Here is a 14,485-nt window from a genome sequence, read left to right as displayed (position 1 = left end):
AGAAGAGACAGAAATGGACTGAAGATGGAATTCACATGGTCTGTCTGTGGCACCTGCACACCAGGAATTTGTTCTTTTGAAGTTCTTCCATTATATATCAGCTTAGAATAAGATAGTATCTGGGTTTAATTTGGATTCTGTGTAAATAATGAACTACATAGATGCAGATTGCTCAGCACAATTCAGCAAATATTTATTGAGGTCCCTCTATGTGCTTTACCTTTGCTAAGCACTGAGGATATAAGCATCTATGCCCTCGTGACATTATAGACAAATATGAGAGAACACGAACACGTAAGCACACAAATAGTATATAATTGCAAACTGAAAAATACTGAGAAGCTAAATATTGGCTACTCTGTGAGCATTTTAAAAGAAGGACGTGATTCTCATATGTGTGTATTTGGGTAGCTTCCCTGAGGAAGAGGCATTTTATTCAACTAGGTACCCAGTATATATCCCTGTACTGCTATTTAAACTGAGATCTCATGATTCGGTATTAACTGGGTGAAAGAGGGTGGGATGGAGAAGGCAGGCTCTAAGTAGAGGGAACTTTGTGTGGGAAGGTCCTGCAATAGAAAACAAGGAGCCTGATTCCTTCCAGAAATTAAACATCTCAGTTATAACTTATAGAAGGAGAGCAGGGGAGAGAGGTCAGCTCTTGGCCTTTTCAACTGTGGAGAGATTTTGTTCTTCTTTTTTTTTTTTTTTTAAAGATTTTATTTATTTATTTGACAGAGAGAAATCACAAGTAGATGGAGAGGCAGGCAGAGAGAAAGGAAGGGAAGCAGGCTCCCTGCTGAGCAGAGAGCCCGATGCGGGACTCCATCCCAGGACCCTGAGATCATGACCTGAGCCGAAGGCAGCAGCTTAACCCACTGAGCCACCCAGGCGCCCGAGATTTTTTTCTTTATTGTAAAACTATTGAAAAGCAAACTGACTTTTTAAACTTTTTCTTAAAAAAAATTAAACATACACATTAGTGGAAAGAATATTTCCTAACATCCATTTCTTTCAGCAATGTTTTGTAGTTTTCATTGTACAAGTTTCTCTCCTCCTTGGTTAAGTTAATGCCTCAGTATTTTACTCTTTTTGATGCTGTTATGATTGGAATTGTTTACATAATTTTGTTTTCAGATTGTTCATTATTAGTTATAGAAATGCAACTGGTTTGTGTGTGTGTTTGACTTTGTGTCCTGCTACTTTGCTGTATTCATTTATGAGTTCTAACTTTTGTATGTGTGTTTGTGTGTGTGTGTGTGTGTGTGTGTGTGTGTGTATAACTAGTCTGATTAGAACTAGTACTGTGTTGAATGGAAGTGGCAAAAGTCGACATTCTTGCTTTTGTTCTCAATCTAGAGTAAAAGCTTTTGCCATTGAGTATGATGTTTGCTGTGGGTTTTCATATATGGCTTTTATTATGTTGAGGTAGTTTCCTTCTGTTCCTAGTTTGTTGTTTTTCCCATGAAAAGGTGTTGAATTCCATCAAATGCTTTTTCTGAATCAACTGAGGTGAACTTGTGGTTTGTTTTTCCTGCATTTGGTTTCACAGAATCTTGAGCCACACTTAGGAATAGCTACTGAAACTTGCACTCAGAAATTCTCGGACCTCTTGCTTCTCCGCATTTTTAGTCTTGCTTGTGGCTATCCTTGTGAATGTAAGTACTTGCTATCACTTTCTGCTATTTTATTGTTTCATTACCTTCCATCTCCTGTCATCTCTCGAATTCTAAATTCTTTGCTTTCAAAGTCCCTAGTTTCTCATTAACGTGACCTCTGTTGCTACCCGTGGAGATTGTATTAACTTTCAAGGGCTTTCTGTATCATTGCCTTGTTTGAACAATATTATAATTTAGACACACTTAAGTTCTACATTTTTTGGTTCTTCCATACTTTTAGACTTTAGTTCTCTACTTTTACACTTGAGATTAGGGGCTAGGTATAGATATTATATGAATAGTAATTATATCTGTGATTGGAGATAATAATGGTAATGATAATAGCCACCATTTCCCAAAGATTAATATATCAGAACTGAACTTTAGAGAAAGGTATGTAAAAGTTTGTTTCTGTTGAATTACAGTTTATAATTTAGTTGTACAACTCCTAAGTTGAGTTTTAGTCCATCATCGACTGACTTGAAGTTAACTTGTATGAAAGTTACTCTTTTTTTTTTTTTTAAAGATTTTATTTATTTATTCGACAGACAAAGATCACAAGTAGGCAGAGAGGGCAGGCAGAGAGAGGAAGAAGCAGGCTCCCTGTGAAGCAGAGAGCCTGATGCGGGGCTCGATCCCAGGGTGCTGGGATCATGACCTGAGCCGAAAGCAGAGGCTTAACCCACTGAGCCACCCAGGTGTCCTGAAAGTTACTCTTTTATTAGTTAATATTATTTAAATGTAGGCATTAGTTGTAATTAGTTAATTTAACAAACAGTGTAATATATTAGGCTACATGGTAGGGAATTAAAATTGAATAAGATGGTGTCCCCATCTTGGGAAATACATTATCTATTAGGGTTAGAGTAAAAAATAACTCTGATTAATTATAGGTTAGAGTGAAAGGTATCCTATTAGAGACTTAGAATTAGTCTAATTTTCAAGTTCCTTGCATGGAAGAGGGTGGAAGAAGAACAACAGGAAAGTACCTGAATTCCTGAGTATAAGGAGGTGGTTGCTGGTATAAAGCAATTGGCCTTTACATGTAAGCCAATAGCATTTTGAGGTTTCAGACATGTGAGCAGATTTGTAGAAAGATGAAGGATGAACAGGAGTTGGGGAGAACCTGGTATCAGGGAGTTGGATAAGGAAGCTACTATAATGGGTCAGCATAGAGAGAATTTTCAATTAGATGTGCAGTTCTAACTCTAATTCCACTTTTGATGTGTGTGTTTTATACAAAACCAGGCAGTTCTTGAACACCATACTATTGGACCTGCAGTTTAACTCAATATGATGCTCTATACTTGGAGATAGGGTCAGGTCCCACAGGTTAAGGATTCAGTCCTCGAAGACTACTGTAACCTATGTCGTGTTAGATTGTTACCTGTACTTCTGACCAACTGGCTGTAGAGTGAGGGTTCCAGTGACCCCTCTTTGGGTTTGGTTAATTTGCTAGAAGGGCGCACAGAACTCAGAGAAACATTTTACTTCCTAGATTACCAGTTTATTATGAAAGGATATAACTCAGGAATAGCTAGATGGAAGAGATGTGTGGGGCTAGGTATGGGGGAAGAGAGAGAGTATAGAGCTTCCATGCCCTTTTGGAGCACGACACTCTCGAGTCTCTATGTGTTCACCAACCTGGGAGTTCTCCATACCGTGTTGTTGTTTTTTTTTTTTTAAAGATTTTATTTATTTATTTGACAGAGATCACAAGTAGGCAGAGAGGTAGGCAGAGAGAGAGAGAGGAGGAAGCAGGCTCCCTGCTGAGCAGAGAGCCCGATGCGGGACTCGATCCCAGGACCCTGAGATCATGACCTGAGCTGAAGGCAGAGGCTTAACCCTCTGAGCCACCCAGGCGCCCACCATACCGTGTTTTTTAAAGATTTTTCTTTTTATATAATTTCTGCATGCAACATGGGGTTTAAACTGACAACCCGGAGATCAAGAGTGGCACACTCCATTGACTGAGCCAGCCAGGGCCCCCACCACTTTTTTTGTGTGTGGAGATTGCATTACAAAGCATAATTGATTAAATCATTGACCATTGGTGGTTGAAGTCAGTCAGTCTTCAGTTCCTCTCCCCTCCCCAGAGGCCAGGGGGTGGGACTGAAAGTTCCTACCTTCTAGCCACAGTGATTGGCTCCACTGGACACTAGCCCCATCCTCAGATGTTTTCCAAAAGTCACTTAATTAATGTAGCAAAAGACACCTTTATTACTCTCATCACAGAAAATTCCAAGGGTTTTAGGAGCTCTCTGCTAGGAATGGGGACAACAACCAAGTAAATAAATATTTCTTAGTATAAATCACAATGTCACAGCTTTCATCCTTAGGCACTGAATACAAAGGTGAAGATGGGGCTGGCAATATCACATTTCTCCAAAAGAAATTCTTTGGTGGGGTAGGTTGGGGTTGCGGAGCTAGGGGTGTATATTTTGACAAGTTCTTGCCCTTGATTCTTACTCACATCTACCCTGCATGTAGAATTAATTTTTCAGGGGAGTGATACTATGGGGCCATGGAAATAGTGCTGGACTTCAGACTCTGGAGACTTGTGCTTAATCCTGATTCTTACGTTCACCTTTTGTATGATCTTGTCAAATGATGTAAATCCCCCACCCCAGTTTTTCAAGATCTAATCGTGGATCTAATATGCGGATAAGAGCACTGAAATAGGACTAAATTCAGTAGTTTCTAATGTAAATTTTTTTCATTTTAAAAATTAGATTAGAATTTAAAATTCACAAGCCTTTACTGTACACCTGTTAAATTTGAGATACTTTGTCATAAAAAACCATAAGAGAGTAACAGCATGAAACAAATATTTAAGTTTTAAAAAATTAAATAATTTGGGGGCACCTGGCTGGCTTAGTCCTAAGAGCATGTGTCTCTTGACCTCAGGGTTGTGAGTTGGAACCCCACATGGGGTGTAGAGATTATTTAAAGAAGTAAAAAACTTTAAAAAAATGAAATAATTTTGATGATACTGTAACCTAGTATAGAGTTTGTATTCTTTCCAGAAGTGGGTAGCCTGTAGTATGATCCAAATTTGTATGTTATTAAACATTTGGGTTTTGTTTTATTTTGGGGGAAGGTTATTTTAAATATAAAGGTCCATAGTATTTTAAACTTTTTTTTTTAAAGATTTTATTTATTTATTTAACAGAGAGAGAGAGATCACAAGTAGGCCGAGAGGCAGGCAAAGGGGGAGGAGGAAGCAGGCTCCCTGCTGAGCAGAGAACCCGATGTGGGGCTCGATTCCAGGACCCTGAGATCATGACCTGAGCTGAAGGCAGAGGCTTTAACCCACTGAGCCATCCTGGTGCCCCTATTCTAGCACTGTAATTTTTAATATATGGTAAGCCAGGACCTTTCTCAGTTTCCAGTTTTTTTTCCAGAGATCTATCTTTCTCTCCCCCTTTCTTTTTATTCCTTTTTAATTCCTATGTATTTATTTTTACAGATAATTTTAAACACTTTATCAAGTATTAGAAAAGTCCAGGGTGATTTTGGTTGATACTGAATTAATTTTATATGTTAATTGACCACCTAAAATATGGATTCTTCCAAATAACATTGCATAAGCTTTCCATTTATTAAAAGAATCTCTTTTGTTCTGCAGTAGAATTTTATGTATTTATTAATAAAATTTTTGCAGTTTTCTTGTTCAGTTTATTACTAGATATTTTATATTTGTTACAACTCTATAATTATTTTCTTGTTATATATTATATAATTCCTGGTTATTGTAGTTATTTAAAGATACTTTTGACTTTTTGGTTCTTGTAACTGTTTTTAATAGAATTTAGTCACATTTATAGTGGTGTATACTTATAAAGGATATTTAAGACTGGTTAGTAGTTTAGGCTTCTCTTGGGTTTTCCTTTAAAATTGAGAATAGGGAACTAATCCTGAGTTAACAAAGAATATTTTCTGGATGGGGGTGCCTAGGTGGCTTAGTTTGTTAAGTGTCTGACTCTTGATTTTGGCTCAGGTCATGACCTGATCTTGGGATTTTTGGATTGAGCCCCACCTCAGGCTCTGTGCTGAGCAGGGAGCCTGCTTAAGATTTTCTCTTACTTTTGCCCTTCTCACTCCCCCTCTCATGTGCTGTCTCACTCTCTCTTTAAAAAAAAAAAAAAAATTAAATTAAAAAAAATATATATTTATTTATTTATGGGTATGCTGATTGTAAAATCAGAAGGTACACTGACATCAATTCCATAAATAGCAAATATGAATGCAACTTACTTAAGCCTATTGGTTTATATATATATTTTTTTAAAGATTTTATTTATTTATTTGAGAGAGGAGAGAGCGCAAGCAGGGAGGAGATTGAGAGGGAGAAGTAGAGTCCCCACTGAGCAGGGAGCCCTATATGGGGCTCAATCCCAGGACCCTGGGATCATGACCTGAGGCAAAGGCAGATGCTTAACTGACTGAGCCACCCAGGAGTTCTGGTTTATATTATTAAAGAATACTCTTGTTTCTTTAAAGTTAAGTACTGTAAATGATTCTTTAAAGCCTGTTGTGGAAATAATATACCTAGTCCAACTTATTGGGGGCTCAGGGATGAGTTAAGGTAACCATCCAATGTAGAGTCTGATTTAGAGTTAAAATCAAATTGAATTGCAAAAAAGTTATAGTCACAGGTAGCATGATCAATTCCTTAGGTAATACAACTTCCAAACCTCTCATTATCCAGGTTACCCTCATTTTTGCTTTCACTTACATATACCTTTCTTTTAAGGAAGAACAAAATTTGAAATTTTGCCCAAATTCTGAGTCATAGTTTGTATAGCACTGAATGATAATAGCTTTGGCATTTGATATTATAAAGTCACTTTCATTGCAAATATGTTCTTTATTCTGGGTCAGGATGAGGTAAAAGGGCAAGAATAAGATTTTCATGTAGAGTCTTGAGTTTTGAAGTGTCCAGATGAATGTGTGCGTGCTGCTGCAATGTGCTGGTGCTTAGCACGCTCCCGGAAGTCCTTAATGAGGGTCTCTGAGAGGGCAGTGCTAGCACCAGGATGATTGTTGAGGATTGGCTTCGCTTTAGTAACTTTCTTCCCTTTGTCTAGTTCTGCCAAGATTGCAACTTCTATTTCTGTTTTGAAAACTTTGTCCTGAAGAGTTTGCAGCCATCTTCCCATTTTCTGTTTCAGCTGTGTTCGGGGCAGTTGGTGAGCGTGATCATGAGAGTGTGGGACCACCCCACAGTTGGATCATGTGACTACTTAGAGCTAGATACTTTTGAATTTTGATATTTATTTATTCTGTAATCAACTACCTCACTGTGATAACAATTTCTAGACTACTATATAATACTTATTTTTTTGTTCAATTGCATTATTGATAAAAGCGGTAAAAGTGGGCATTTGTATTTGACTCTAGGAACCAGTGCTGCCAGTGTTTTTCTTTTGTTTTGTGATATAAAATTTTTAATAATTTAAAAAGGAAACCTTGGGGCGCCTGGGTGGCTCAGTGGGTTAAGCCGCTGCCTCCTGCTCAGGTCATGATCTCAGGGTCCTGGGATCGAGGCCCGCATCGGGCTCTCTGCTCAGCCGGGAGCCTGCTTCCTCCTCCCTCTCTGCCTGCCTCTCTGCCTGCTTGTGATCTCTCTCTGTCAAATAAATAAATAAAACCTTTAAAAAAAAATAAAAAGGAAACCTTTATTCTTGCCTTATTATTAGATTTTTATTAGGAATGGATGCTGTATTTTATCAGCTGTTTTTTTAACGTCTCACAGTATAACATGGATTTTGTTAATGATAATAGATTTGCTCTGTTGCTCTATCATTATATTCCTCAAATAAACCCATTCAACATGTTACATGTTAACCTTTTAATATACAGTTCCACTTTGCTTGCTAATGTTTTAGTTGTGGACTTTTATAACTACCTTTATAGGGAAGCATTGCAATTGTATTTTTTGTGCTTTGTTGAGTTTTGATATTACTTTATTGGCTACTTAAGAAGAGCAAAGACTCTTTCTTCAATGCCCTGAAACATTTACAGTAGTTTTAAAAATTGTCTGTTTCCTGAAGGCATAAAAAGATTTCTTTCTTCAGACACCCACAGCTTGATTTTTGTTGTTAGTTTGTTTAAATCTCATTACTGATATATTTCACTAGTATCCTAACCATGTTATTCTGACTCTCTAATTCACTAAATTACTAGCCAGTTGGTTTTCTTCAAATGCAGCCTTCATTAAGGACTTTGAAATACCAGACACTGTGCTAGGTGCATTGTGGAATTTTCATCTTCCATATTATCAGTTTTGTCTCATTGTAGATTATAGAACCAAAAGGGAAGTCATTGGCTCATTAAATTTTTTTCTCACATTCTAAACTCAGGTTCTTTTTCTTACGATTTCATATGAACATTTTTATGGTTTCTAGTTGTTCTGATTCATTTCTGTTTAAATACTCTTGACTTTCTTTCCTGAATTTCCCTGAATTCACAATTTGATGAATCTGGGATGGCATCTTATAATTTTTTTTTGATCCCTCAAAGTCATTCTTGATGTATATTTGTTTGTGTATTTCTTGTATATTTGTGCACTGTTGATTCTATCTCCTTTGGCAACATATCCAAGTTCATTTTGGTGAAGTACTTCCTGCCATGTCATTTTCTTTTTAAAAATAATTTATTGAGTCAGAATTCACAAACACATAATTAACCATTTTAAAGTGAATCATTATTTGTTCTTAGTGCATTCACAGTATTTGCAACCACCATCTCTGTCCAGTTCCAAAACATTTTTAATTGCTCTAAAGTAAAACCCCTCCTACATTAAGCATTAAGCAGTTTCTCCCTATTTTCCCACTAGCTCCTGACCTACAACAACTAACTTTTTTTGTTTGTTTGTTTCTATTCATTTGTCAGTTCTGAACATTTCATATAAATAAAATCATACAGTGTGTGTGACCTGGCTTCTTCTGGCTTCTTCACTTAGCGTGTTTACAAGGTTCAGTCATGTTATAGCATATATTTGTTATAGCATATATTAGTACTTCATTCTTTTTTATGGCTGAATAATATTCTGTTATATAAATAACAGAACATTTTGTTTATTCATCTATTGATGAATTCAATGATGGTGACATTTGGGTTGGTTTTTACTTTTCCATTATTATAAGTAATACTGTTATCGAATGTTCCTGTACATGTTTTCCTGTGTACATATATTTTCAGTTTTCTTGAGTTTAGATATAGGACTGGAATTGATGGGTCACATGGTAACTTTTATGTTTAACTTTTTGAGGAACAGGTAAACTTCCATTTCTGTCTTTCCATTCATATTTATAATATTGAGTATCTTATGTTTTATCTTTTTCTTTCCTTGATTCGATTAGCTGATCACCCCCCCGTCGAGAATCACCTCTAAAATTTAGATATGAATCCTATTATTCTTTTGTCTGTCTTATTCATCAGTTACTGCTATATTTATTACTCAATTTTTAAGCTTATTTTTTTCTAATACTGAATTGAATTATTCATTGAAGTCTTACTTAGAAATGAAGTATTTTGGGGTGCCTGGGTGGCTCAGTGGGTTAAGCTGCTGCCTTCGGCTCAGGTCATGCATGGTCTCAGGGTCCTGGTATCAGTCTCGCATGGGGCTCTCTGCTCAGCAGGGGGCCTCTGTTTCCCTTCCTCTCTCTCTGCCTGCCTCTCTGCCTACTTGTGATCTCTGTCAAATAAATAAATAAAATCTTAAAAAAAAAGAGAAATCAAGTATTTTAAGTCTTTGTAGATTGCTTTTGGTCAACTTTGGCTACATTTTGTTGATAAATTATGTTTTTTATATACTTTTCTAGAAATTGTGAAATCCTTTTTCTTCTTCCCCTTTTTGTTTAAAAAATTGTAGAAGAGCATTTCTAAAAATTTGACTTTTTCTTTGTTTTGGTTTCCGTTATTTAAAAATGGAGTTTTAAGATTTGGTTTGGTAACAAATGCACATATATGAAATTCAGAAGGTCATGCAGTGTAAAGTAAGTATCTTTCCTATTGGATATCCAGAAGATATCCAAATGATCAATAAATATAAAATGTTCAAATTTATTAGTAATTGGGAAAATTGAAATTAGTGCAACATCGTATGCCTTTACAGCTATCAAACTTGCAAAATTAAAAAGAACAAAGATTACATATAGGTTGCAGGAAGGGAGGAGGTAAGGTACTCTAATATCCTCTGCACAATGTGGTGTTTTTGTTTTTGTCTTTTTTAAACAATGTGGGGCTTGAACTCACAATCCTGAGATAAGAGTTGAGCTGATATCAAGAGTTGGATGCTTAACTAACTGAGCCATTCAGGTTCTCCTCCCCTGCACAATGTTGAATAATTACTAAATGAAGTGGGAGGAAGCTTAGGTTTTGTTTTCCCCTTCCCAAGTACATACTTTCTGAGTAATGAACATAATTAAGCATAGTAATGATAATCTTGAGAAGGGAAGTGTCATCAGATTTTATATTTAGAATTTATTTATTTATTTATTTATTTTTAAAGATTTTATTTATTTGTCAGAGAGAGCGAGCGAGAGTGAGCACAGGCAGACAGAGTGGAAGGCAGAGTCAGACGGAGAAGCAGGCTCCCTGCGGAGCAAGGAGCCCGATATGGGACTCGATCCCAGGACGCTGGGATCATGACCTGAGCCGAAGGCAGCTGCTTAACCAACTGAGCCACCCAGGTGTCCCTTATATTTAGAATTTAATAAGGCATATTGACAAATAGGAAACTCCTTTTTTTTTTTTTTAAGATTTTATTTATTTATTTGACAGAGAGAGAGGTCACAAGTAGGCAGAGAGGCAGATAGAGAGAGAGGGGAAAGCAGGCTCTCCACCAAGCAGAGAGCCGGATTCGGGGCTCAATCCCAGGACCCTGGGCCTAAGGCAGAGGCCCTAACCCACCGAGCCACCCAGGCGCTTGGAAACTCCTTTTAATTAGTCTAGGATCACTATCACTTGAGCTCTTTCTTGAAGATTACCTATATCATGACAATAAAATGCCCTTAAGTATTTGAGGATTTTTTTTTAGTACGAACTGTTATGACTTCCATTTTGCAGACTTAGTCCCCACCTCCCTTGCAATAATTTATGATGAAAATCTCAAATATGGGGCACCTGAGTGGCTCAGTGGGTTAAAGCCTCTCTGCCTTTGGCTCAGGTCATGATCCCAGGGTCCTGGGATTGGCCCCCATAGGGCTCTGCTCAGCAGGAGGCCTGCTCCCCCCCCCCTTCTCTGCCTGCCTCTCTGCCTACTTGTGATCTCTGTCAATTAAATAAATAAAATCTTTAAAAAAGAAAAAAAGATTATTCCCTGCCCTTAAAAAAAAATCTCAAATATATAGCCAAGTTGAAAGATTATTAAATGAATTGAGATTCTGCCATTAGTCTTTTAATATATATATATTTTTTAAAGATTTTATTTATTTGACAGAGAAATCACAAGTAGGCAGAGAGGCAGGCAGAGAGAGAGGAGGAAACCGGTTTCCTGCTGAGCAGAGAGCCCGATGCAGGGCTTGATCTCAGGACCCTGGGATCATGGCCTGAGCCGAAGGCAGAGGCTTTAACCCACTGAGCTATTCAGGCGCCCCTTTTAATATTTTTGTTTTACTGCATACCTATTCATATATATGGATATGTATAAAGAAATATTACACATCAATGCATCTTATTTTTTGACTCATTACAAAATAAATTATAGTTATCAGTATACTTCTCCCCAAATATACTTCTGTTTGCATATCAAATAGAGTTCAGTATTTACTGAGGTAAAAGTCACATTCAGTGAAATGTAAAAATTTTAAATGTGTGTTTATTGAGTTTTGATAAATGCATATGCCTGGGTAATTCAATATTATCATCACCCTAGGAAATTCCTTCATGTTCCTTCCCAGTTTATTCATGCTCTCACCTTCTAGGGGAAACCATATTTTTATTTAAGTCTTTTTGTGGACCCGTGTTTTCTTCTCGGCAAACCCCTAGGAAAACAATGGTTAAGTCATTGAGTAGAGATTAGTTTTAGTTTTATAAGAAAACTATTAGTTTAGTTTTATAAGAAACTACCAGTGCTTTTTCCCATTCACAGTCCTGCAAATAATTTGTGAGAGTTTCGATTGCTCTACATTCTTGCTAACATTTGGTGTTGTCAGTCTTTTTTTTTTTTTTTTTTTTTAATTTATTTGACAGAGATCACAAGTAGGCAGAGAGAGTTGGGGGAAGCAGGCTCCCTCCTGATGCGGGGCTTGATTCAGGAACCTGAAATCATGACCTGAGCTGAAGGCGGAGGCTTTAACCCACTGAGCCACCCAGGCGCCCCTCTATTTGTTTTTTTAATGTGCATTTTCTGATGACTAATGATGTCGAGAACTTCTCTTGTACTTATTGGCTATTCATATATCTGCAGTGAAGTTTTGTTCAGTCTTTTGACCATTTTGAAAATTAAATTGTCTTTTTATTACTGAATTATAGGAGTTCTTTATGTACCTTGGATGCCAGTCCTTTGTGACTATTTCATCCCATAGGACTTAATTTTTAAGTATTTTTTTTAATATTCCATTAGCCACTTCATAGTACATCATTAGTTTTTGATGTAGTGTTCAATGATTCATTAGAGTACTTTTTTAAAAAACAAATTCTTACATTGTATTTACTATGTGTTGGAATACAGCAGTAAACAAAATATACAAAAACATTTCTGCCCTTTTGGAGTCACTGTGGTTCCTCCATATAGCCATGGAGACTAGCAGGAAGGTTCCTTCAGTGATCCAAGAGATGATGGTTTGGGGTACGGTTTTAGCAATAAAGGGGGTGAGAACTGTTTGGATGCTGGATGTATTTGAAAGTAGCACTGACTAATTTGGAGTGTAAGAAGGAGGAATTAGTGGTGACTCTCAAGGTTTTTGGCCAAAGGAGCTAGAAGGATAGAGTTGCCATTTATTGACATGAGGAGGTCTACAGGAACAACAGATTTGTGTGGTCATTGGTGGATTAGGAATTCAGTTTTGAGTATGTTGAGATGCCTATTAGATATCTATACGGCAAAGTCAAGTGGGCAATTGTATATATGAGTATGGAATTCAGGGAGGAGGTCTGGGTTGAAGATAAGAATTTGGGGGTGATCAGCATGTAAAACCCACTGTTATGCTGACAGTGGGACCAGAATCTGAAGGGAAAAGGTATGCAAATCACTAATTTTATAATAAACTTTATGTGGGGTTAATTTTAGGTTTACACAAAAGTTGCAAAAATTATACAGAGTTCCTATATGTGTCCTTCACCCATTTTTCCTTAATATTAGCATCTTATAACTAATAGTACATTTATGAAAGCTAAAATACTAACATTGGTACATTCCTGTTAATTGAAGTTCAGACTTTGTTTCACCAGTTTGAAATCGCTAATTGTAAGTGTAAGGTGGAGGTTCAGAAACATTTTGTGAATCACCTATATAAGTTTTTGACTGCTTTTTCATCTCTCTTTGTAGAACTAATGGCTGAAGAGTAAACCAACATGGCAACTATGGTTCCACCAGTGAAACTGAAGTGGCTTGAACACCTCAACAGCTCCTGGATTACAGAGGATAGTGAATCTATTGCTACAAGAGAGGGAGTTGCTGTTCTGTATTCTAAACTGGTCAGCAATAAAGAAGTAGTACCTTTGCCCCAACAAGTTTTGTGCCTCAAAGGACCACAGTTGCCAGACTTTGAACGTGAGTCTCTTTCAAGTGATGAGCAGGACCACTATTTGGATGCCCTTCTTAGCAGCCAGCTAGCACTAGCGAAGATGGTATGTTCAGATTCCCCATTTGCTGGGGCACTTCGGAAACGACTCCTTGTACTCCAGCGTGTCTTTTATGCACTTTCTAATAAATACCATGACAAAGGCAAAGTGAAACAGCAGCAGCATTCCCCAGAGAGCAGCTCTGGTTCAGCAGATGTCCATTCTGTTAGTGAACGTCCCCGGTCAAGCACTGATGCACTTATAGAAATGGGTGTTCGAACTGGTCTAAGCTTATTATTTGCACTTCTGAGACAAAGCTGGATGATGCCTGTGTCAGGACCTGGTCTTAGTCTTTGCAACGACGTTATTCATACTGCAATTGAAGTTGTCAGCTCTTTGCCACCATTATCTTTAGCAAATGAAAGCAAGATTCCTCCGATGGGTTTGGACTGCTTATCACAAGTGACAACATTTCTTAAAGGAGTAACTATTCCCAATTCTGGTGCAGACACTTTAGGTCGCAGATTAGCTTCTGAGCTGCTACTTGGTTTAGCAGCTCAGCGAGGCTCTTTGCGGTATCTTCTTGAATGGATAGAAATGGCTTTGGGAGCTTCAGCGGTTGTAAATTCCATGGAGAAAAGCAAACTACTATCAAGCCAGGAAGGAATGATCAGCTTTGACTGCTTTATGACTATATTAATGCAGATGAGGCGTTCTTTGGTATGTACTATAAATTTTTCCTTAAATTAATCTGTAATACACCATCTCATTCCTCTTTTGACTTCTTTTATTTACTGCTCCCCAGTACCAGGAGTTGGGAGAGAAGAGAGGTAACTTTTGTTGTGTGCCTGCTACCAACCAGGTGCTTTATATGTACTGTCTGAGTCAATTATCATGTTAATATGTGAGGTCGACATTATTTATCCTTATCTTAAGAATAAAGAAACTGTGGTAGTTTTCCTAAATTTACACATCTATTTGGCAAAATAACTGGAAGTAAAACATACACTAATTAAGCACTTATGGGGCAGATGGCTGTGTTAACTAAAACTAATTCTTACAACCTCAAGTCTGTACACAAAGCCCATGTTTTT

The 14,485-nt window shown here is 37.3% G+C and overlaps 1 protein-coding gene and 1 pseudogene across 9 annotated transcripts in view; one reads left to right on the top strand and one right to left on the bottom strand.

Annotated features, from left to right (window-relative positions):
• Positions 1–14,485, top strand: part of HERC1 (HECT and RLD domain containing E3 ubiquitin protein ligase family member 1) — a 186,960-nt gene that overhangs the window by 29,276 nt on the left and 143,199 nt on the right. For all 9 annotated transcript variants that reach the window (XM_013059547.2, XM_013059545.2, XM_045067489.1 and 6 more), the window contains one exon: positions 13,156–14,111. In XM_013059547.2, the coding sequence (XP_012915001.1) occupies positions 13,182–14,111 (930 nt within the window). In that variant the 5' untranslated portion in view covers positions 13,156–13,181. The remainder of the gene's footprint in view (positions 1–13,155; positions 14,112–14,485) is intronic.
• LOC123388220 lies at positions 6,529–6,812 on the bottom strand (annotated as a pseudogene).

This window comes from Mustela putorius, unplaced genomic scaffold, assembly GCF_011764305.1.
Source record: "Mustela putorius furo isolate JIRA1106 unplaced genomic scaffold, ASM1176430v1.1 tig00003896_pilon_pilon_pilon, whole genome shotgun sequence".
NCBI classification, from domain to species: domain Eukaryota; kingdom Metazoa; phylum Chordata; class Mammalia; order Carnivora; family Mustelidae; genus Mustela; species Mustela putorius.
This window is presented reverse-complemented; position numbering and strand designations above follow the sequence as displayed.